Genomic DNA, 26,836 nt, shown 5'->3' with positions numbered 1-26,836 from the left:
TTACACGATACGTCCTCGTAGTCGGCTGCCGTATAAATATTAACTCACCCTCATATGTCGTATATAATATAATCCATATAAGATAAAAATTTGTATTTGTAAATGTATATGCATATGTATATGTTAGCTGCTGCTGCTGGTGGTGTTACAAGACCAGGTTTCTCCGATCGTATTTCTTGAGCACTTGGTCTTGTTACTGTGTAGAAAGGATGATACGCCCAAGTGACAGACTTTCATGTGGTTAAATGTCCACAGGAATTTGAGAGTTATCCGTTGCTTATATTAAATATATATTATTTTTATTATAAATTTTAAATACTGTAGAAATAAATTACATGGACACAGTAATTAATTAAGTGAATAATTGGAATTTAAGTATAGAAAAATTGATTTCGATTGTCAATAAAATTGAAAAATTTTTTTAATAAAATAAAATGTCACGTAGTTTTATTATTGTCCTGTTATTTATTTCTACACATTTATTTTTAGACGTAAATAATAGTAAAAGTGATGATAAATTATAAGAGATTATCTGATATGATATGTCGGGAATGATTTTAAATCGGCTTTATTTAAATGATGAATAATTTTTATAATTATTGAACTAAATAATATATTTAAATGTATATTAAAAACAACATGGAAGGGCGTACAGTAAAGTCTAAGTGTGGACTGGGTTATTTTAATTTTAAATATCCACCAGTAACACACACGTACCTTTGTACAAAAAACTATAACTAGTATAATTATATATAATATTTATACACCATGTGTAAAGCACTGATTTTCGGGGCATTATCGGCAGCTGCCGTGTACATTTGTTTAGTTTTTTTCGTTATAACAAACGGAAACATGTACTTATAGTATAGATATAAATATAAAGTGATCGAGAGACGAGAGTTGGGTTAATGGAAAATGTAAAAGTCTAGGACGAAGATAAAAAATAAAATCTACTCGATAAATATATTAATAAATTTATCTTTTTGACAATTTATTTATTAAAACTTCCGACAAGTCCCTAAATCCGCTGCTCTTTCATGGTATCTATATATATATTTATATATTTTAACTATATTTCTACAGTAGTTAACAAGACAAGTACACGATCCGACATTGTCGGATCGGCGTTTAATCATATTCATTTTATTATAATTATAATTTTTTTTAATTTTATTTTATTTAATAGATTACTCTCTAACGTAAATCTTAAGTAGTATATTTAAAGTGTCACATGGCCGGGCACATTCTTCGATCCACTGGATCTACATTTATTTGTATGAGTTAAATGTTTTTGCTCCAGTCGATACTCCAAAAGAGGAGACATTTTCGGTTGATGCAAATTTTGTTAGAGGGCTGTGGTGTCAGCCACAAACACCCCAAGAATAAAAGAATCATCCCCAGAAGTTGATGAGAAAAAAAAAGACATCCCCAAAAACAGATTTGTCGCAAATATTTTATCAACAAAAAATCAGACCGAAACCAATAACTTCCATTTTTGAAAATTTTCAATTTTCATAGCGGGAAGTTAAAAAAGGTGTAAAACTTTCAAACAAAATTTGTAGAGAAAAAAAATTCACATAAAAAATTATAAGAAATTATTCACGAAACGTGCTAAAAGTTTAAATTCCTGCCCTGTTTAGAGGGAAAAAAGTTGTTCTTTTCTTTGTATTTGTGAGAAAATAGATAATAAATTAGCGCATGCGTCATTTTCCTCGGAAATTGAGACAAAAATTTAAACTTTCAGGCACAGATCTGGTGAAAAATTGCATACACACCACGGAGAGAGGAAAGACGTCCAAATCCACGTATTTGTCATCATCGTCTTCAGCTCAGGTAGACAATTATACACCCGAGTTAGAATGTTCTCCTTTTTTCTCTAGGTGTGTAATATACTATTTTCACCATACTTGCGTTCTAAGTTTACATTCTTGCTCTGTTTAGAGGGAGCAAAGTCGTTTTTTTCTTTAAATTTATGAGAAATTAGCGCATGCGCAATTTTTTCCAGGAACAGACAAAAATTTAAATATCCAGGCGCAGATTTGGTGTGAAATTTTATATACACCACGGAAGAAGGTAGAAATTTTCTCCATTGGTGTGTAATATACTATTTTTTGTGTCAATAAAAAAAAGCACGTTTTAGACTTGAATTTTTTTAGTTTTTGAAATATTTGCGAAAAATCTATTTTTGGGGATGTTTTTATTTTTTTTCTTATCAATCCCTGGTATAATGACTTTTTTATCCTGCGGAGTATTTGTGAGTGACATCACAGACCTTCACAAAATTTAGCACCAACTTTCGACAGTGTCTCCTATTTCGGAGTTTCAACTGAAGCATTTATATTTTTATTACTTTTGACAGTTCGCAAGTGTGATAACAACAATGTGTATCATATTTTGTTTGTTTTGCTTTGTTTTCGTTAAAAGTACATTCAATTATTAAGTAGTTACAAACGCTTTACATAAACATTTATTAAACGCACTTACGTCACAATCGAGTGTGTAGTGCAACAGAGCACCTGTATAAATAGTAAATCGCAGTATTATGTTTCAATTTTTATTTAAATAGTGTAAAACTTATAAAAAAGTTTATAGTTGTATATAATAGTCAATAGCTCGGTATGTTTTTATATACCGATCATTACGTCACACAATTATTAGCATAACATGTGTTGTTTGTAGCAATGAAACAAGGCATTGGAGAAACAAAACATCGATTAGCAATCGATATTTTTTTTTTATTCATTTATTTTTTGTTATTCTGGAATTTCTCAATAGTCAGTCTTCCTGTATTATGTACTTTTAATTATTATTTTATTTTATTGTTTATCCATTCAAACAGTAGGAAGATATTTTTGTTTATTTTTATTTTCCATTCACATATTTATTATATTTTTTTATTTCATTATAAAAAAACTAACTTTTTACTACCGGTCGTAACGACTTTTATTATTGAACTACTTTTTTTTATGCGTAAAAAATCTCGGTAGAACCTTTAAGGTTGAGATTGAAAATAAAAACAACATAATAATAATAATATTAGTAATAATAATAATAGTAATAATAATGGTTATAGAAATAATAAAAAAGATTCTAAATGGAATGTGTACAATTATTTGGAAGAGTTTGAATGATAATAGCAAGTTGGTACCGTGGTGTGCATAAACCGAGGATTTAAAAAAAAAAGTGAGCTCGCTTTCGTAGTATATTGGTAGTAATTTAGTGTACTGTACTGTCTATACTATAAAAAAAGTATACTGTAGAGAAGTTGAATTAACCCGCACGTGCGCGACACTCTCGGTTTAGTATAAACACATAAACTTTTATGGGTATCATGAAAGAAAGATGAGCTCTAGAAACACTGACACGCTATTCTCTGGCAATTGCGCAGTGACTACGGTTCACACTAGAGCGTAATCTGGTTTATGATGCTTAGAATTATTTTTTTTATTTTCATTTTCATTTTAAAATCATATTAAATTTAATCATTTTTTTTTACTTTTTCTTTTTTAATATTAAAAATAAAATATAAGCTTAGAACGAAGATCCAGCCGGAAGATCCACTCAGAACTTAGAACCACAAATTCAGTGCGTGGATAAATAAAAAATAACTAAAAGTGACGTTGGTTAATCGACTTGTTAATGTTATTTTATCTTCTGGCTATCCTCGATCTACTTCGCAATAAGTAAGTGACTCGGGATCTCCATCTACGGCAAACGAATTCATATCGTTGTTGCCGATCTATGGCAGCGCAATACAAGTACAAAGTACAAACAAAGTACATTATTATTGTAATCGTTATCATTATTGTTATCATTATAATTGTTATTATTAATTTAACGTTTACACAGTAATAACATAATCAGCATTAATTGTGATTATGAATTGAGGCCCTGTCGCTTTTCCTCCTCGAGCATTGCGTCAAGCTCGTCTGTCAAATTGGCAAGCATATTACCGATGTCATTTAATACGTCTGCGGGCTCATCTCTCCCGGATTCATTTCCAACAACATGGTGGTGATGCTGTGGATGATGGTGGTGAGAATGATGCTGCTGATGATGTCCCATCATATGACCACTGAGATTTGGTGAATTATTACCGTACTCTTGAACTCTCGCTACTCGCTGTTTTATTGTACCCGCATTTTCATTTGCAAAAGGCAGCGAATCAGATTCAGTACTCGAACTTGACTATAAATAAATAAATAAATAATAAATATATATTTTTATAATGAATAATTTTTTAATGATTTTATTGTTTAATTTATTTTTAACAAACCTTGAAACTAGCGTCAGATCCATTGCGATGCTGAAGAGCGAGTGATGCGATGAGTTCATGTTCTTCATTGACATTAGTACTTACACTACCCCAGGAACGGGACATTGATGATGATGGCCGATGCATTTGAGGTGTAGAAGGCGCACCACTTGGAGCTGGTGGTGGTGGTTGTTGATGATGGTGATGATGATGATGAAGATGATGTTCCTCACAAGTAGTGGGAACTGGTCCACTACAATCAATCACCACATCACCGTTACCGCCGTTGTTTCCCAGATCTCGGGAGCTTTGACGTCGCGGTGGTGAAGGCGGACGACGTTTAGACAGATGTGGACTACTCTCTAGTCCGTATGTCAGCTGATATTTATTGTCAAAGTCTCGTGGCAGTGATTTAAACTGTCCGGGTGTTGCGGTGACCTGATCCAACAGCTGAATTTTATTATAACATCCCACTTATTTTAAAACTAAAACTAAACCAATTAATAATAAATAAATAGTATTTTTACCTTGGCAACGGGTCTCGGTCGCACTAGACAGTGTCTGGGTCGCGGAAGTGTATTGCCACCGGCTTCAATCATCGAGGAGACCTCATTAGTTGGTGTAACATCACCGTCTTCGAAGCATCTAGGACGCCAGCCGATAGAGTCCATGTGCGAAGAGGGTGCTGGTGAGGGCGGATAAGTAAGTGGTGCATCTTCAAGACTCTCAAGTGATTTACCACGTGGTCCCCGGCCTACTGTGGCGTAATCAACGCCAGCAGGCAATGCTGCGTACATGCTCCTCCATGGTGAGGATTCGTTCCTCTGAAAAGACCTCAATACTGGAGACGAGCAATCTTCATCCGGCGACGGAAGATCCGATCCTCCTCGCTGAATAACGACATCCTGGGTGTGTCCAGGATGGGGTGGAAGTCTCGATAAATCCAACGGCTGAATTCTTTTACCCGCACGTATATCCTTAACTCGCTTAATTGCTAATAAAAGTTTCTTCTGGTGTCCCAATCTGACAATACCAATATCCTCAAGATCCTCCCAAGTCAGTGTCGTGACGTCCTCGACGGATCTCATGCCCTGCTGATGGAGCGCACCCAAGTACTCCTCGAGTCTTAGCAATCGCAACCATTCCTCTAATGATCCAGGTATATGTTCTGGTAGCCCATCGCCCACGTTTAGATTGTCGATCTCCGCCTTGAGTCGCTTTCTATGATTTGGCTTCTTGATACCTATAAAACAACGTCACCATACATTATTTTTAATAATAACAACGACAATAAAACACTTATTATTATTATTGTTTTCATAATCAACTTCTCTGTCTAGTCGAGCACGATTTATGAACATATATATATATATGGGGTAATTTAATACAATCAAGATGTCAATTACCTATGGCTGTAAGGTCCTCGGGGGTCATGCGCGTTATGGTCGCAAGATCATAGCCAGCTGAAGAAAATAACTGAAAGTACTCTTCAAATTGTAACTCGGTGAGCCAGGCGTGCACATCAAGATCCGAAGGCCGGTCTGGATGGCTACCCAGCGAGCTAATGGAACACCTCGGAGATGAGGTGAGGGCACCACCGGGTCCTCGTGGACCCAAGTGGTAGCCCGAGGCTCGTCCGGAGTCCAATGACGCGGTCGAGTGTCTCGACCCGGATCCCGAGCCTGAACTACCTGGGCTGTCACGTCCTGGGCTCTGTGTCATGTCGATACCTGCAACCACCAACAATGAGTTTTATAATTTGAAAGTTAACTTTATACCTTTTATGGCTGAATACTGGCGGTGTTGCCAATCAGTGGGATAGAAAAAGATAAAGATAAAAGGAGAGAATTAGGGAGTATGAGCATAAGCAACCAGACAGTTAAATAAAACCAAGAGATAGATAGAAAGAGAAGGAGAGAAAATTGTATAGTATAATATGTATACATATATATGGATATGTATATGTATATAACTAACCTTGATCCTCAGCGTGGGCATATTTGCCAACGACTGGTGGGAATGCGAATCCAGGATGCGTGTAAATGGGACCCGGACTCTTTCCTGCTGGCATTCCATAGGACCCGTCGTCACCGGGAGCGCCCCCGCCACTCGACAGGAAGCCACCGTCCTCGCTGCTGGCGTATCCTGCCGAACCAAAGGACGAACCAGAGTGTCGGAAGACATCGGGCACGGCCGGTGGTGCCACCTTCTTTACCTGGGTCACGGCTTTCGACGGCCGGCTCATACCGCCAACTGCAATACAAAATAATACACACGTATAAATATAATATAACATAACAGCAGTATCACCAGCACCATCAGCAACCACCAGCACACTTAGATACTTTTAAATGCCCGATTATTTCAACCAGTTTACTTAAAAAGTCTCCTGTCACACTCTCTCTTTTTTAACCTTTTATTATTTTCTCAGCAAGTCTTTTTATTGCTCACGTCAATAACACTAATTTGCGTACGAATTGAATACAATTTAACAGAGCTTATTCTTTCAGAAGTAAATTATACACGTATGTAGATACGTATAGAGCTCAGCGAACGGGTAGGGTATGTAGAAGAGAGACTTAACTCACGTTCCAGCAAGCCAGCCTTTGTCCCCATGCTCTCCACTCGCCAAATGAGAATAAAAGAGACTCAAAATCTCGTGAGCTCTGTTGTGAACGAAATGAGAGGGAAAAAAAAACTAAAAGCAAATAAAAATAAAAAAAAAAACCTTGCGGAAAGTCGCGCGAGTGCTCAGAACTACAACCCTTGGCGGTCTACGACACTGTGAGCAAACGAGAGAGAGTAATGCTTGAGGATGACGGAGGAAAAAGGACCCTTGAGAGTCGGCTCGCGGGCGCGGAGGACCGTGGCCGAGCGGAAGAACAGGTTCTCATCGGCGTAGGACGCCCGTCTACATTTATATAAAGCTAAACCAGTTCGCGCTTCGACCGAAAACCTCCACTCTAAATCAATGCCCATTTTCCGCCGTTATTTTTATCCTCAATTAACCAACTCAGAGGTGTGATCACTGAAATTTATTAATCGTTGAGAAATAGGTCGATCATCAGGTGATTGATGGACGACGAAAGCTTTTAAAATACCGAGAAAAGATGAATTCAGTGACAACAATCGACACCTGGGATCGATATTCCTGGGGATAACTGCTGGCAGACCCGGATCTAGTTCATCGTCTTCCCACGTTTCTCTGGGCCACGCGCCATTCGGATTAGCGCCGTGCCACAGCAACATATCTCCGATATATAGATAGATACATACATATATACATACATACATACATACATTCTTACATTACATAGCTTACATGTTACATGTATAACGATATAGATATATCGCAGCATATACAGCTAAGACTTAACAGAGTAAAAGAAAACCTGTCGATTGCGCGATTGAGTTTCTCTTTACCGTAATAAATATCGAAACAAACTAGGAAGATTAAGAAAATACATGTTTGGGTGGCCTATGCTCTCTCAAATGCCTTATACGTAGGCGGGCCCATGTGGGTGTCGTCAATCTTAAATTAATAAGTAAAAAAAAATCTCGTAAATGAATATACAAGAGTCAAAATAATATATATATATATATAAAAATAATAAATTATTGTAAAAAATAATAGACGTGGAGTAAAAAATATGTCGAGAGGTCATGACGTAACGAGATAGACATGGCCTCTAAGTCAACACAGAGTCAATTGGTCGGCAGTGCAAATAAGACACTAAAAAATATATGTATATATATATAGATAGTGGATATATGTACAGTAATATATGAAAGAGTAGAGGAAAAGAGGCAAGATGAGAGAACGAGTGGTTAAAAACCTTAACGACCGCAGTGAGAGAGCGTTGAAGAAGAGACACTCGAGGCGTTCTTCTTTCGGGCGAGAACACTGAGCACAGTATCTTGGGCGCACGTTCGTCATGAAATAAACAAGAACAAAAAGGAGGATTTTAAAAAACGAGTACAAAGTACAAGAAATGAGGAAAGAAACCGAGATAAGTAGAGAGGAATGGGTTGACGAGAAGGCAAGTGGAAAAATGAGGTTCTATCCAAAGAAGCACGTACAATATTCTCTGCCCGGACGTCCTCACTCGGCTATCATATTTTATTATACCCAATGATCCTGATGAAGAAAACATAAATATATCTATTATTTTTTCTATTATCTTATTATATCCCGGGAAATTTACTACGCTGTAATCACGACAACGTAATGATAATTTTAATAACAAGTCGTGGCTCTAACTCTTCCGACATTTCATCATATATTTACTCCGTCAACGAACGATGAGTTGTTATCATACTCGACCACCTTGTGCACCATAATACCCAGCTTGTGTCTTTCATCCCGCAGGAACTCTAGGACACGTGCTGCTCGCCGCGTTCCGCTTATACATTATATTTATATATATATATATATATATATATATATATATATATATATATATATATATATAAGTCTGCCACGGAAATACGAGACTTATTTATATACTCATGCTGTGTAGTGAACACGCCTAACATGTGTTTCCAAGACTAGGAAATACATTAAGTACTTTGACTTAAAAAAAGTAAACTCAATAAAAAACTCTTATTCGTTCACACTTTTAAAATATAAATATATCCACAGCAGACGATGCGTCTTAAAAAGTTATTGCAACGCCTTTTGAATGAAATCGTATTGTTGATATCAACAGGTTGTTGATTTTTTTTTCTTCGTACAATACCTATAGCTCCGATTGACCCGATATCATATAAGTTATCTAATACAGCAGTTAAATAAAAATAATATAATAAAATGTATTGGGTGTATGAGCGAAGGCAGTACGATAATTTCTTATAAGGAATAAATATGTGATAAGACGGAAGAATGGTATAAAAATAATTGCGTCAATAGATTCCATTATCGGCCTTGTGTGCTGCTCCGATTATTTCACGCGATAGTATTACTTGTGAATGACGACATCAGGAGAGCAGTATAAGCTTAGGTTACGTACTTGAGCAGGCACGCAAACACTTTACTTAAGTTAATGCTCACTGTGTGAACTATTATGCATGTGTGTACATATATAATATAATATAATACGGTATTAAGTATATGAGATAGAGTAGGTTTTAATTATAATGTAAGAAATAAGCGTCTAAGCTGTTCAGCTTTGAGATTACTGTTATTATTATCATTATTATTACAGTTATTATTGTTGTCAAGATGATGACAGTAACAACTCATCCAATCATTGAATTGGGACAGTTGACAAAGTGATTAAAGCTATCTCGATAAATTAATTCTATTGTGACTTGAGCAATACGACAATTAGAGACTAAAAATAACGGTTGTATTTTGATCATTGAATTATAGTTTTATGAGGAACAAAAATAGACAAAGAAGGCTAAAAATATAAAAATAGAAAAATACATTGAGATAAAAAATAACTTTGGTAGATACAATATTTTGTCGAGTAATAAATCGATATTAATTATGACATTATTAATTTCATACCTAACGCAAAGAATCATTTTATTGACAGATTAAAATCAAAATTTATTTACACTATTGCAAAAAAAAGAGATCATGATATCCCGAAATAGACTTAGGTTTATTCGATTAAGAGGAACCAATGGTGTGAAATTTTGAAAAAATCAATTTTTTGCATATCTCGAATAGTTTTTTGAAGTTACTGGCATCTTAAGAGCAGCCGCTCATCGGTTCTCGAAACTACATTTTTCAAAATTACTGCAGTTATAACTCGACGACAAATCATCCGATCGATTTTATTCAAATTGCAGTTTCCTTTATATATATTTCTATGTATCATGAACTTTTGGTTTTCTGACCGAATTAAAAATGTAATTTTAGCAGACCAAAAGTTATCAAATTTTCGCGCAAAATGTGGGGGGCTTTTTTTTGAGCGTTGAGAAATCGTGAATAACTCCCTGAATTTTGAATTTTTTGCTCCAAAAATTCTATCTTATATTCATTATATATCCACAAATATATCCTTAAAACATTATAATATTCCATACAGTAGTTTTCTTTAATAAAATTCCCAAAAGTCTTTTTCCGGCGATCACACTAGTGGTCTCCCTTACAAAAATTATTTTGAATGAAATCCTCAAATTTTAGCAGCAAAAATATAATAAATTCAAAATTGTAAATGTCACAATTTCTTGTGGTAAGACTATGGTTCGAAAATTTTGTTTTTTTTTTCTCAGTGTAAGATGAAGAAGAAGAAGAATGTGAATTTAATAACTTTAAAGCTGTTTAACACCAACAAAGTAGAAGCTAGTCTCTTTATACGGCAAAAGGCTGAGTGAACATAACATTAGGACAGAGATATCTGTCGCAGAATGTGCGGAATCCTCTCACGACGACTAACACTCGGTGTGTTTTATGGTCTCACTACGATAAAACGATCTCTCGTCGAGTTGTAAACGGGTTTCCCCGTTCTCCAAACTAGAACGCCCGGGAAAGGTTTCCCCAGCATCCGTGTACTTGTGAAAGGTATTGCTGTATTATATGTATGTATATGTATATATATACCTACCACTATCTACTCGGGTGTCTATATATCTATATATCTATATCCATCTATCCTGGGTAGGTAGCGAGGTGTGTGTAGAGATAGGAGCTGAAATACCGAACCGAATAGTTGGGTCGTGTCCCAACAGAGCCAGCAGAGCAACGCAGAAACAGAGCTAATGGTTGTCAGGAGGTAAAGGGAGCCATTCTGAGTATACGAGAAGGATTGAGCGCGTCGAGAAGTCCTACGGTGAATTATTAAAACACCTAGAAGCCCGAGGATTCCGACCTACAGTCCCTCCGGGAAAATCTTAAACCCGTTATATTCTCGGAAACCGTTGACGTTTTGTCATAAATATTATACCGCTGTGACGGTTCGATCACTACCTACTTCACGTATAAACCGACCATTCGCCTTTTCTCGTTACAATACCTGTTTAATATTCAACTAGATCAATTATTTATGATATTGATAAACTTAAAATACAAACTCTACGCTATTATTATCCGGGAATTAAAAGTAAGAGTTTTAATTTTAGATTGTTGTCAAGTTGAATTATTTACTCGAGAGAAATTCGAGTTAAGATTGTGATCATTGATTTAGGTGACTTATTTATTTTTTAAAGTAAATACAGAAAGACCGACTTGTTCGACACTCGACGACTATATTTATTATCTTTATTGTGGATTTTTCTATCACCCAAGTGGTGTTGTAATAAAAAAAAAATATAAAAAACAACTGTGAGGTCGCGTAATCGGGACAACGCCATAATGGAAAAGAAGAAAATTCCTTATCGAGTTGCGTTGCATCTATCGACGACCGGGTATAGACCACCCTTGGATTATTTATCTTTCTCTCTCTTTCGGTCTCATTACTTTCAGTATGGAAACTGTGTAACTATATTGGTAGACTAGCACAGCCTGAGCTCGATTCGAGCCGACTTAACTCAACTCTCGACAACGCTCCAGTCTCAACTCTGGTCGTTTATCCTTTAGACGATCGATCGGTCCGCTACCGTTTACGGGCGTCACCGAGCACGACGTCGAATGTCGAACCTGCTTCGCGCTCCATCGAGCACACGATCGCTTTTGCGTCTCTTCCGCGAGTCTCTTACTATAAGCCTTGCATAGGTATATCCTTGTACACCAGATAAAGTAGATTATGTATATTGGACATAAAAAAAGCTAAAAGTAGCTTTAGCTTTAGCTTAGCAATACCGGCAGCACCGAAAGCGGAACCAGCACCAGCATCAGCATCAGCGCCAGTAACAGTAACAGTAACAGCAGCATTAACATTACGTCGACATACACACACACTTACGTTGCATCAAATTTTTCCAGCTACCGTAAATTGCCTTTATGCATTTGTCCAACGGAGTAAGACTCGTAATAGTACTTGCGGTACCACTAATGCTGCCAGATTTCTTGGCACGTAAATTTCCTTCCGATTGACTTCTGAATAGATTGGTCGTCCGAGGGAAATGAAAGTCGTCTTGGCTGGAGCAAGTCGTGTAGGAAGCCCGAGATCGTGGCCGAGGCGGAATAAGAACCGGTGGAAGTGGTGGAAGTGGTGGTGGCAGTGGTTTGATAACTGCACAGCGTGGATTATCTTTGACAATTGGAGATGATGTTCCTGGCATCCACGACTCAATTGCCGGGTCACGGAAACTCAGATATGTTGAAGAGAGTTTCTTGGATCTCGTTGCGAGGAACCGTTTACCTGGTGGAAGTGGCGGGGGCCCCATCAAACAACTCGACACTGAAGTAATAGCCATCGCTCTTCACTTCGCTCCTTATATGACAGCAGTTTCTTGTTTTACGTATATCTGTTTGTTCGTTTGCTTGCTTGTTGGTATGTATGTAGGAGATTTTAAACAACCAACCAGCCGGCAACTCGACCAACTCGAGTGGGTGACTGTGTTGTTATTTCTTGGTATTTAACATTCACAACCTCAATAAACTGGCATCAGCATCAGCACCACCAGTACACACTTAACATCTATACACTGATGTGATGTACATGACATAATATAATATCGTAGGAACACGGTCATAATCAGCTGATAAGCGATGCGAAGCTTATCGCTTTGGTAGTTTTCATCGATTTTGTGATTAAACGCAAACACTCGCGGCACACTGTCTGATATATTCTTATCATAAACTCCGCATTGCCAACAACAATAATAATGATAATAATGATGATAATAATAATAGGAAATATTTGTAGGCCATCAGTATAAATCTAAAATGACACCTTTATATCGGTTGTTAACTTAATGTCCGCAGATAGATATGTATATATTTTTTTTCTTTTTTGTTTGGCTGAAAACTGAAACGACCGCACGATTGTAACTAACAGAAAGTTCTGGCTGAAAGTCATTTCGATGCTTGGCTCGTATCCGTGATATTGTGGTGATGGTAGAGTCGCGATGGCGAGTATGCTGGATTAAAAAGGGACCCACGGGTCGCGGGACGAGGCCGAAGGTGGGTAAACGAGTCTGTGGATAAGCGTAGGTTGACCCTAGCCGGCGTAGGATTTTGATAATAATGATGATAATAACGACGATGGGTGAAATAAAATGAAAAATAAAAATAAATAAATAATTAGCAATAAGTAATAAATAAATATTATCAAACCTGGTGTACAGGCGCCGACGTCGCTGATATACGACTGAGATACGCGTCTGATGAAGTGAAAAAGGAAGTGGGGAATAAAAAAAAATCGTTCAAGAGGTGGGGTATGTGTGCATTCATTGATGATGCCGGAGGTATTTCGCAATGAAAAACAGGTCGATGTGTTTGTTTGTTGGTAGCTGGTACATAATATGTAAGTTGGTCATTATATGTAGACGGTTATACAGAAGTAAAGGAAGGTCGACGGCCTTAACAATTTCATCTACATCGAGTCAGAATGTCAGAGCAGTTAATGTGTGCCGCCACCGCAAAAGCTTAAATTTATACTGACACGATGCGCCTTTGATTCTTGTCTAGTGCGCGGTTTTTTTTTGTGTAAACCCGGAAGAGTTTAATTATAATGAAAGATTGAGAGAAAGAAAAAGAGAAAGAAATAGGATAGATATGTTGAGGGAAATGAGAAAGATAGAGAGATGTTTATTTCACGTGGTGATGAGAAAAGACGTTTTGGTCTAGGTTGGAGGGTAGCCTTGCGGCGTGAAGCCTATGTCGGTGTATTTAGAACAGAGGGATGCCATCGATGATACTTGGAATGCCTAAGGGCCCTTTGCCTTGTGCCAAAGAGATGCCACAAGACACCGATAAAAAAATTCTCTTTTAAAATTTTCACTTAAACTAAGCATGTCACTGCATGCGCGGCACATTTTATGTTTATACATATAGACATATCTATATTTATGTTTAAATTAAATGTTGAGAAAAAATTTTATAGAATTTTGAAACGTTTGCACTCCATTGTTGAAAGACGTTACATATTTAATTTGGTAAGCATTTATTTAATTAAATGTTATAGTAATTTTAAATATTTACTCAAGGTTTCGAAACCCGTAAGAACTCGATTATTTTTATTTCAATTAAAGGTTTTTAAGTATTAAAAATTCATTGTGAAATAAGTGCAAGATATTACGACATCAAGAGATTGGAGTTAAATGTAAAAAAAAAATATACAAAACCCGGTATATAATAATATATAAATAAAAAAAATATATAACTATATAATGAACTATGAAAATCTTAGTGAGACCAGACGAAATGTTGCGAGTAGTATGGAGCACCAGGAGACAATTGTATCGCTGATGGTTTCTCAGCCGGAAGTCAGTGGCACGGGGGTAGCTTTAGAAATGCAGAGAGTCGAGGAACAGAAACCAACACCGTAAACAAGGGTAAAAGGAAAATATATATAGAGAACAAGAATAAGACCACGAAGAGCTTGTACTCGCTCGATACGCCCATTGTCTGTATTTTCCACCTTCTCTTCAATTCCCACTTTGTTTCCGCTTTCTTTTGCTCAGCTCCCTCTCTATCACGTTGTCCTTTCACCCTCTGAGTACACACCCGAGTACAGGTGAATACTCTCACCACAGGGTTGCGATGAAAATATAATTTCTTTTCCCTCCTCGCTCTGCCTGCCTACAAACCTTTTCTTAAAAATTTTTCATACTTTTTTTTATAATCCCTAAATTACTTCTCGTTTGCATCAGAAATTATATGGGTCCCAGTAAGAATTTATAAACGACCTCGCCCTGTAACTTACAACTCGTTTATTTAATGTCAGAATTTTTTGCTTTAATCTTTTTATATTACTTCCAACCCAAGTAAGTAAAGTAAGTAAGTAAGTAAGTAAAAATATATAAAAAAAGAGAGATAGGATGAGGCAACACCGATACCAAGAACGGAAGGTTGTACCCGTCTCGAAAGATATCTCAGTCTTCGACATATACGTATACCCATCTTGCCTTAAATTATAAATACATTTATCTTTATACCATACTGTCTACAGTATCCACACTGTCCTTATGCTTACTTGCTACATAACACTACTCTGTTCTATTTTCAGAATACTGTTTATGGACGATGTTCTCCGCGAGGCAGGCAAATTGTACGATTATCCGCCTCGCGTCAAGTCGCGCCCGTGGCAAGACTAAGTTCCGGTCTACGCCCTGGCTCAACCCAAAATAAATCGAACCGAGTATAGTACGAGGGTGATTACGTTTAAAAAGCAAGAGAAAAGTTAAAAAAAAAAAGCGAGAGAGAGAAAAGTTTAAAAGGGAAACAAGAGAGTGAGAAAGAGTCGTCTGTTTCCCATCCGCTCTGAGTGCTGCCCATCGGGAGACTGGAATTTATTTACTGTATTTATTTTATATTTTTTTTTATGATCCTATTTTCTCAAACACATGAACTTAAAAAATTCCGGGCTGTTTAATTAATTTATTTTTTATTCATTCGCGACTATAGATCTCAAGGGATGAAGCTGTTAACTTGCAAAGGAGACTTGTAATTTTTTACCACAGCCTTTGAGTAAAGAGGAGATGCAGCTTAAAGTTATGCGGTTTAATATCAATATTATTATTATTTTTATTATCATCATCAGCACATTCCCCCGAGGCACGCAGAGACGAGATGAGGAGACCGCTGAGAACAGCTCGTAAAAATTCATCGAAAACTCTTGGTCGAGGCCGTTATTCGCGTGCCATAATTGCTTGAGGAAAGAAGCGATTCGCGAAAATTTATTGGTAAGACGAGAGCAAAAAGAGGAGAGTAAAAAATGCTAATAAAAAGGGAGGACAATATGTACATATAAAATTTATAAAACAAAAAAAAAACAGAGAGTGAGAGGATAGAAGGATACGACAGAGGTTTCCATCTGTATTTGGCGTATTACATGGTCATACAACACCCAACATAATCACGATATCGTACGATACATCGATCTACTCACCAGCTACACGCTTTGAGGAGGACGTCATGTGCATGCCAATATACGCAGTTACATTACATATGTATAATACACTCAAATATATATATATATATATATTGTATGGACACGTGTGTATGCGCATGACAGGTCGTCGTCTGCGATCGGTTGGTCTACCAAGCGAGGATAATGTATACGTGAATAGCATTCGGCTGTTGACGATTCCTAATCCCCATGTAAATTCAATTCAAGCCTAACATTGCATTAACACATTCTGTCTTTGTATGTATGACTATCCTATAAATGACTATTAATATGTAGTCTTAAGACTACTGCATATAGACGAGATCGATTAGGTTTAGGAGCCGAGTCTTAGTAGAAGAGATTATATGATGCTGTCGAAAATGCAATAGCAATTTACAGTAGTCTATATATCTCGATGCGGATTTTCCATTGAAAGCTACACTATAGGGATGGAACTGGAAGGATGAGATGAGTATTACGTAGACAAAGAGACGATAGGCAAGACGTAGTAGTCAAAAGCATTTGGCACAGCGATATAATGATTCACCCGCGTCAGCATCTGCCTGCAGTTCTAGTCTACTGATGGAGTTTGTCGAGTGTCCTCGGTTGTTTCGTCACAGCTGGCAGTAGTATGTTATACGTATGTTGATGTTGATTCATTGAATATACGACTGCGGGTAGGCGAGGGTGTTTGACGGAAACAAGAGAGCTAAGAAGCACATACGCGATTATATTTATTTATTAATCGTTAAATTCTTTTGAATTGTATATTGTATATTGGTGATTATTTCATTCTTTGTATTGAGCAATAAGCCTTTGACAATATGTTTACGCTATCTAAATTTAATGAAAATAATTTAAGTGTCACGTATTGCTGTTGATAAAGAGCAAAAGTTGGACAAAAAAAATTACAAAGTTAAAAGGAAAAAAAAAAATTTTTTTATAGTTGTGCTGAAGGTCGCACACTTTCCACAGTGTAAATACTTATCGTCAGAGTGAGTTAATGCATTTTCATGCTGACTCTGGAGGCGTTTTATATTATATTAAATGCATTTTTAAAGAGTGCTTAAGTAAAATAGATTCTAAAGGTTACTTTATTTCTTTCTTTACGTTCATATTTTTTTTTTTATCTATTCAAATTATACGTGTAACAAGGTGTACAAAGATACAATAGCAGGCAGAAATAAAAATTCATACTTATGTAAATGAAATTTAAAAAATTGCGTGTCAGAAATAATTGACTAATTTTAAAAAACTAATTAGAAATAATTGAATGTAAATTGAAATTACTTAATTGAATATATGATTGCATTGGTATACATATATATATATATATATATATATATATATATATATATATACAGTAGTTAGTGAGAAGACTTTTCTGAAAGAGTCTACTGTACATAAAATGAAAGAGGAAGAGAATTAACGAGAATTAAAAAAAACGCCTCTATCGAGTTTATATATATATACGGTATAAAGTGTTATATATTTATGTGTATATATATAAGCAGAAAGAGATGATGGCCATATCGGGATTACGCCGAAGCGTTCAATTATGATAAATCGTTATGTCCATCCAGACGGTCATATAATCTATTATATGCCCGATAATTAATATAAGATACGCCGGTATCACATCAAGCTGTATTATAGAGCTGCGTATATGCAAATCCGGAGAGAGACGGTTACAATCCACGGCAGTCATGGATAAAAGTCGAGTCATGCAAGGATATGATGATCATCATGCGATGATGATAATAATGTTTCTGATGGTAATGACGCTGCAAGTGCTGATAATGGAAACGATAATTATAATACCCTAGAGTTAAATCTTCAATAATCCGCCTCTCTCTCTCTTTTCTCGCGAAAACTTTCACAGATATTAATATTTACAGCTTCCTATTAAATGTGACTCAGAACTAAAGACTTTTCACTTGCTCTCTCGAGGTTTTATTGTCGTCGACGCTGTTCAAAATGAATGGTATTAAATTATTTTAAAAATTTAGATAACCCATAACCCATATGAAATAAAATAGATGAGATGCTGCTGCTACTGACGACTTACGACTAGAATGCCGACGAATTTCACTACTTTTTAATTTAAATCGTCGAGTCCATCTGGCACGAGCAGCACTTTCGAGAAAATTTATATGTGCCAGGGTGAAAAGCGATGGGACACAATGCGCGCGAGGGTGGTTAGAATAGAGAAGAGTCCTTTGGTGTAGTAGATATAGATATATATTATAGAGAATAGAAGGATGCCTAGAAGAAATAAAGATGGTAATATAGCATTCGCTGTCTTGTGCCACGTGCCCGTACACTCGGTACGTACACAGTAGTCCCTATCTTCTCTATTCCTTTCTACTACTCTCCTTTAACGTCCTATATATATATATATAGACGTACGACGTATATAACCCTCTTTCTACTTCCCTGGGTATTTATAACACGCGTTCATTTTCGACGCAGCTTTTCCGGATGGCCGTCACAGCTGCAAAAGCCACTGTACAGTTGGGTGAAGACGAAAAGCATCAAGAGTACCGTCCACATATATATAGATCATCAGTAAAAGAGGAAGGAAAAGAATAAAAGAGAGAAAGATTTAAACTCTCTTTTCCATTGAGCGGGCTTACGGTCGAACTAGCCAAAAGAATCGATACCTAATGCTCTCTGGTTCAACCGTCGCCTTCAAGAGCTTTACCCGCCTAAAGGGTGTACATCTCTATCTTCTTTCAAGTCCAGATATTTTCCCGTACTAAAACCCACCCCTGATGTTTTCTTCCAATGTCGCGGAAAAGCATTACTTTCAGCAAGTAAATATCGATCGATTTATTCTTTCTGTCTCTGCTGAAATCCATGGAAATTGACGATTTGCGAGCTAAGTCATGACGACAACTATCTACGGCAACCAGGGATAACTAGTCTCGTATCCTATCGCTGTACGTCGTCGTAGGCAATGAAGAAAGCGAAACTTTATTTCATGCAAATTTCTTCTCAATAAAGTTAAGACGGCAACATCACACACGTGAGACACACAAAGTATATAAAGTCTTAAGGGACTAATTCAGTCAGTCTCTTGTGCTGCAGTGCAGCGCCCTGTGTATGTGATCATCAGCAAAGACGCCGACGATGACGACGACGACGACGTGCACGAGGAGTCAAGTTAGAATAGTTGAGATGGGACCTCGGAATCGATCGTCGCACGTGCCGACCTACGTGTTCGTTCAACTCGTTCCATTCTCTTTATACTTTGTACACTTGTCTCACTCTCTCATCCTCTTTTTTTTTATTTCACTCCCTCATCGCTCCCTCAGTCACTCGCTTCATACTCTCGCCGTATTGCCATCGAGTGAAAATTCTCGTTACTGAAAGGGAAAAAAAAAAAAGAAAAAAAAACTGCAAACTCCATTTGCGATACGACGACGACGATGAAACTGAGGGGTAGCAATGTGTGTAGTGATGATGATGAGATAGAGTATAACCTAGACGAGACGCTCTAGAAATTTACGGGCCGAAAATGTCGAGACACTCGAGAACTAAGACGATGAGCAACTTTACGACGTGGTCTCTTGTATATACTTTCTTGCTTGATACGACAACAGCAACCAGCCAACCAGCCAGCCTGTGGTTTAAGTGAAAGATGTGAGCGAGAAGATTGTGGTTTACGAGCTTGAGCTTTTTCATTCGCTACACTCAGTGTCCCCGTTCACAAACCGCAGACGAAAAAAACAAGAGAAAGAATAATAAAACGACGGAAAAAAAAGAATGAGTAGTAAAAAAAAAAAAAACAAGAAAAAAAAAAGGGGAAAATGAGGACGGAAAATAAAGAGAAAATCGCAGGATCATTAGTCAGATCCAGTGCATCCTTCAATTCCCTTTTCAGCGCCATTTAAATGCCAAGTATCGATTCTCGCCCGAGCACTGCCGTTGAAACCATACCGTACCACCATACTTTTATACCTTCATCTCTACCCTCCAATACGCGATCAGCCATTTTTCTTCCTATCAGTCTGCTCTCACTTTAACATTTTTCTCTCCTCCGCCTTCTTCTTCGCCCACTTCTCCTCCCCCTCTTTCTCCTCTTCGTTTCCATATTCCGTTCTGTCATTGTGCGCCCTTGATTGAACCCGCGGAAGCCCTGCCACCCGTCATTCAACTCGCGTGACTCTTTTTTCTCGCAACTCACGGTGAAACACACTCACCTCGACCAGAGAAATCAGAAACCGCAAACAACAAACCATTGGAAAGCCTGAATACGGCTCTCGTATTTCTTGTAACGTCTATTAACCCACTGTTGCTGCTGCTGATATTACTTTACTCGCGCTTTGTGTACATACACATTACATGCATGTATATTATATATTATACATTATACATAACATAAGTAAGTATATCAACAACATCAGTTACGACTAACAGCTCTTTTAAATGTGTTCATAACATTCAAAAATTATCCATAGAGGTTGTGATTTTGAACTAATGCCACACAGTTGATTACCGGTAATTTCCTTCCCTCCTTTAAAACCCCTCGCCCTCTCTCGGGTCTACGTGGGCGTGAACCAAATCATATGGTGAATAATTTTGCTTCCAAGCATGGCTATTACCTCCAGGATACGAGGATAGCTTCATACCCGGTGAAAATTGCTCCTTTCGTTCGAGACACGCTGAATAAAATATAAAAAAGCCTTACATATATAAATATTAAAAAATAACTAAAAAGACACACACATATCTATGAAAAATTACGGATAAAGGAGAGTCCCTTTTTATTTGGTGCGTGTATATAATATCGTATATGCGTCTCCATAATCCGGGCGGGCAGAACAACACACAAGGGATAGAGAGACATTGCGTGCGTCTTTAGGACGTATTGAGTGAATATATATATACATATATATGAATACATAAACGTATGTATTATATGTACATATGTATGTCGGGAGACGAACGGATGGATAGGCGGAGCCAACAAGATCCACGGGCTTTGACTCTTTTACTTGTCTTTCTCTTTGGACACACGTCTTCTTCGAATACCGAGTACATACACCCGCGCTGTTTGTATTCCGTGGTATAACTGTATTTTCTCGCTGGCCCGCATTACTTGTTTCTCAATACTGTGCTGTGTATATAAATATATATAGATAGATGTATATATGTATACATATAGCCGTATAGGAAAAGTATCTGTGTAGAAGAAAGTTTTTGAACGCTTTCAAAATTTATTCACGGGCACTTTTACCTATACATATATACATAGATACACCTTTGTGATCTCATTTTACACTTAACTTTACTTTACTTAATATATATTTATATATTAGCTCCATTCTCTCTTGTACATATTTACTAATTTTTATTCATTTTGTACGGTACGTTAGTTACTACTTTGCAATTATTATTCTCGAGATAATATTCCTCAAAGTGTATATCAAATCTATATAAGGTAAAGAGTTAGAGGCTACGAGGTACGAGCAACGCTGCGGTATTATGTAGGATCGAGTAGAGAGCAAGAGAGTGAGTACACGGTATATACATATATATGTAGTATTATATACAAAGTCTTGGTCTTGTTGCGTTGTTTTCTTCTGGCAAGAGTAACGAGAGAGAGAAGTCAAGCGGACTAATGTTCTCGGCTCGACTAGTAGAAAAGATACATCTTAGCCACGACCATGTTGCCACGTCTTGTGACGGTCATCCTTGACGTCCTTCAGTCTTAAAAAATAAATAAAACACTCTCTCATCTACGAGGCCTCTTGTCACCATAAATTTTACTATTAAATCTATAAATTTAAATCTGTATAAAATTATACAAGAATATATATGCATATATCAAAGTACAACTTGCAGAGCCGTTTGATTGAAGGGATGAGGAGGATGATTATTTAAAAGGAATAAAAGGGGACCCACCAATGCAAGTCCCACGGGGGCCTGATCTCCCAAGTTCTTCTTAAAATACCACGTTGCCACACCTCGGTAGACCCCGTGTAAACAAGACGTGACCAAGCAGTTCCGCACGTTTCGGGTAACTAAACGTGGTTGGCACTCGAATTACCTCAACGCTTGTATTATTTTCTTTACCTCTACTACACGTACCACCAAAATATAACTGACGTATAAAAAATATCCACAGAAGCTGACCACTTCAATTTTTATAATAAATATATACATAAATTACGTAAACGAATGAGCTTTAAGATATGCTAAGTATGCATGTAGTGTGTAATGAAGTTAAGAGTGTAAACACTTCCTGGGATCCTTGGCATTCTTATGGATTCCTCTGGGTTTCCGTCTTTTAATGCAATCCTACAGCTGTCAGTGTACTCGATTACTCGTCTTATGAGTCTTCAAAGCTACCTCAGCAGCATTCAGCTGCATATATAACATCCACCTATACATATGTACATATATACATATATACTCATATTACTCTGGGCAAAGAAGGTGTGAGACGACGAAATGGTTACTCAACGGTGGTCATAACTTTTTTTCCCCCAAGCGAAATTGCTGCGCTTGACAATATGGAATTGCTTGGTTGCTTGGTGTGCCAGCACATAACATCAGCCATGTTGCCGTTCTTGAGTGTACTACAACCTCTACCTCTACCTCTGCCTCTTTGCTCTCAGTCTTAGCTGCTCCAACTTGGCCTTCTCTTCTCATACTTGTACTGCTCAATACGATACGAGTACGAGTATTATATTGGAACCACAAAGACTCGAATAACGGCCCGCCAAGGGCCAGCCGGTAGCCGTATTATGTAGTTTGACCGGCAAACAGTGATACTGGTAGCTGTACTACCAGTAGCAGTACCAATAATACAAGCCGTAGAATAAGAAGCTGTAGTATTTCTCCTCTCCCGGTAAACTTATGTGACATGATGACGTAGAACCCTTGGCAATAAGAACCAAAGGGACGCATTTGCTAATCTCTCGCCTATACTTTGTTCTTTTTTTCTCTCCACTCTCATTACTTTGTACGACGCTGCTGCTGTCGTCTTTAACTTTTTTCTTCTATGGCCACGAGAATAAGGCTTTCGTGGAAACCCCTCCGTGCCTTTCTCGTGAGGGTTTGACTGCTATATATAATAATAATAATAGTATACGCCGTAGATCTACTCGTCGCGTCAAAGAATCCATATAATACATAACGAAGTAAGTCTATGAGGAGCATATTTATCCATGCATCGCTAAAACATAAATATATATAACACTATGCCATACAATGTGTATGTAAATAACACTAGGATGCTTAACGATCGATCAATTTTAATAAACTAACTTTTACGGTCTGTGGTTACGGGTCTTCTTCGGACACACACCGTTTTTCGGCGGGGCTACAACCTCTTTACTGCTCTCTTTCTCTCCATTACTACCGGTTCTTCGCGTCCTCGCTCGACGAAACAAAGGCCGTTTCAAGGTTGTCGAGAATAAAAAATAAAAGAAAAAGAAATGAGCAAATGAAAAGAAGAAATATTAAAAAAAAAAAAAAATCAACACGAGATCATTACGAAAACGATTTCAGACAACTATTAATGTGAGCCTATACAAATAAACATTTGTTTGTTTCTATTTAATGTCATATCTCGTCTTTTAATAATAATTCTACCAGACTTAGTATGTATGTTTATAATACCCCGTGACGAGTCTTTTCCGGTGTCACGCGATATCCAGGATCGCTGTAACACGTAGAGTAGATTGAACGACTCGACGATGTCGAATACAAGGCTTTTAAAATGCCCGACATCGTACTCCAAACGAATTAAATCCATTTCCTTGCTCTCAACAACAACCGACCAGGCTGGCATGCTTCTTCATTTGTACTACTTTTATTGCTACTACTACTACTACTACTACTACTACTACTAATATTACGCCTACTACAGCAAACTACAATGCACTATATATAGATATACGTGCGGAGGTTCGTGACCAAGACAAGGTCTCCATGGATTTCCGAAATCTCCGAATAAAAGGCAGGATTGAAAAGAAATACGGAACTAGAGGAGAAAAAGTAAAAAAGGAAAAAGAATTTTATCGTCTTGTTCGTTTTCCTTTCAACGTCCCAGTTTATATTATATTATATATTATTGTATTATGTGATATATGTATATGAAAAGGGGGGTGTCGTATGTATATTTAAAATTAAAATTATACGGACGTAATTAACTTAAGACATTAATTGCTCGGGCACACGTCATCGCTTTAGTTAACACGAAAGAAAATAAATGATAACAAGGTTGCGTTGTTATCAATGTGTTTTCACAATTATATTTTTTTAAAATGTGCATGCGTGCGGGAAAAATAATAAACAAGATATGGATGTGAATTTAAAGTATAAACACAAATATAAATACAAAATGGAGTTATCCTTGATAGCCAACAAGGAAAGAAAATTCCTGTCGCATCGGAATCGATTTTCGGTCTTCTGGAGAGTTAGTGCGGAGCACTCAGCTCACATTTTTTGGGCTAAGGTCCAAGAGTGCACTCGTCGATCCAGCTTTTAAAGTCCGCGGCAAGAACTGTACATTTTCTCGGACATTATGATGGAGAAAGGAGCAGGGGAGCAAAAATATACGATATAGATGCTGGGTTAACAAACAACAATAATAATAATAGTGATAGTAGGAAGAGTGAGTGAAAAGAGATGAGCTGAGAGAAACAGATACAGGAATGAAAGCGAGGGATCCATGAAAATTCGATGCGCTACGGTAAATACTTAGTAATTACTCTTCGAAGTCGTTAAGCCTGGATCTGGCTTAATTTACGGTTGGTCTTTACGCAACCGGTGCGATGTTTGTTACCGAGTAGAGTTGAGTGCGCACAGCCGAGGACACGCGCACATTCGATTATATATTCACGCGATGAAAGCCTATCTTTCTCTACTGTACACTACTCTGAGTAGTCAGTGCCCTGTAGGATTATCAAATATCTAGAGATCCGTTGCCTCCTTTTCCATATCACCTCCAGCTCCAGTTTCAGTTCCAGCTTGTGCTCCTCCTCCACTTACTTTAGTTTCGCCTCAACCTCTACCGTCTCCATCATTTCTTTTCTCTTGGGTATTTTCGTTATCACCAGATCGTTGAGATTTCCGTTTTAAAAAATCCAGAGAAATTTTACTAGTCACTTTTACGTCAAGCTGTGTGTCATAAAAAAATAATAAAAGAAACTAAGATGAAAAGAGAAAAACAAAAAGGAAAAACATATTTAAGTCAGCAAGACCTCAAGAGAGACAAAGAGAATTTTCAGTTGCAATTCGCATTGGCCCGTACGTTTTACGCTTCGTTACAGGAGACCGGATAGGTAGAACGGGAATCGTGCAAAGATTTTACGATGCCAGCTCGTAAGCCGATACTTTAGGGATTCCTCTCCTTGCTGCTATTTCTTTTTTTTTTACTTTTTACAGTTCAAACTTACTCCCCCGCAGGGAGAGACACCGAAAATGCAAAAGGAAAAATAAATAAAATAAAATAAAATAAAGCAAAGCCTGAAGTGGTTACGCCACTGAGAGAATTTATCGAAAGAACCGAGTCTCGATCATTGAAACCACAATTATTTGTATTATATTAAGATCGAACGATTGTATTTTAAACGGCCTGGCTTTATAATACTAAAACTAAATTCGTAGTAGTATTGTAACAGCTGCGTTTAAATTTGCCGGCATGCAGACCCGCTAGTTGTAAAATAAAAAAAAAAATTGCCCCGCATCGCGTGACTCGATTATGAATCGACAATATGTTTGTAATAATAAAAGAACTATCACCGAAGATCGACTTGTTTACCAACCAAACCATCTACAACTATTGCTCTGCACGCACACACTCTAGAGCAATACAGCCTCTTTCATTTCCAATTAAGAGCTTATTATTATCCCTCATTATTCTCATACATTTACCTACAATAGTAATAATAACAATAATAATAATAATAATAATAATAATAATAATAATAACAAAAAATATAAAAATAATTATAATTATATGTAAGTATAAATAAAATCCTCATCTTACCACTAATACGTCTCATATCGACGAGTCAGAATCCCGTCGCCGTAACGGCTCTCGGATCTCCTCTCAAGAGCAACAAGACAGCAGTTATTGCCAGTAAACACCATACCCAATAAAATATATTTCAGTGCCAACTATCACCTGCTTTTATGTAAAATATTATTTTTTATAACACGAGTGTACGCCATCCCTTCACCCTCTGCTACGATCGCCTTCAAATTAACGACGCGGTAATGGAATTTTCCAAATACCACTACACTTTTTTTTTTATTATTACAGTTGTTACAATTAATATTATTATTATTAATTATTTAATAAACAAATAACAAATCACGAAAATAAAACCGCTGTCACATTGACAGTGCGCATCATCACCAGTTTTACCGGTGGAAATTACATCCAGATAGACAAGATGTATTATTATATATATAAATATGTATATGTGTATTAAAACTGACGGAGACGCACGTCGACACAACAGTACCACAGTCTACGTCCAACGAGTAACGTTCCGCGGATGATCCGGCAGTACTGGCTGGAGTTTAGTCCCGCGAAACGCCACCAGAGCGCTCGGGCGGGTCCATTGTCCGACGCCGTCGTGCGTATCCCCACTTAATATCTTTTTCATACAAA

General features: G+C 37.2%; 1 protein-coding gene across 4 annotated transcripts; it reads right to left on the bottom strand.

Moving 5' to 3' along the window:
- Positions 1–552: 552 nt before the first annotated feature.
- LOC103580732 (caskin-2) lies at positions 553–26,723 on the bottom strand. Of its 4 annotated transcripts, none has more exons than XM_008562612.2 (6): positions 26,207–26,723; positions 6,233–6,508; positions 5,662–5,985; positions 4,783–5,498; positions 4,277–4,705; positions 553–4,188 (listed from the first exon to the last, which is right to left on the bottom strand). In XM_008562612.2, the coding sequence occupies exons 1-6, from the start codon at positions 26,220–26,222 to the stop codon at positions 3,877–3,879; spliced, it is 2,073 nt and encodes a 690-aa protein (XP_008560834.1). In that variant the 5' UTR covers positions 26,223–26,723; the 3' UTR covers positions 553–3,876. The 4 variants fall into 4 exon arrangements, with proteins under 4 accessions (XP_008560834.1, XP_008560832.1, XP_008560833.3 ...); XM_008562610.3 differs by lacking the exon at positions 26,207–26,723 and adding an exon at positions 12,109–12,577; XM_008562611.3 differs by lacking the exon at positions 26,207–26,723 and adding an exon at positions 12,109–12,577 and having other exon boundaries at positions 4,277–4,693.
- Positions 26,724–26,836: the final 113 nt, after the last annotated feature.

Source organism: Microplitis demolitor, chromosome 3, assembly GCF_026212275.2.
Source record: "Microplitis demolitor isolate Queensland-Clemson2020A chromosome 3, iyMicDemo2.1a, whole genome shotgun sequence".
Classification (NCBI taxonomy): Eukaryota; Metazoa; Arthropoda; class Insecta; order Hymenoptera; family Braconidae; genus Microplitis; species Microplitis demolitor.
Note: the sequence above shows the minus strand (reverse complement) of the source record. Positions and strands in the feature narration are given on the sequence as shown.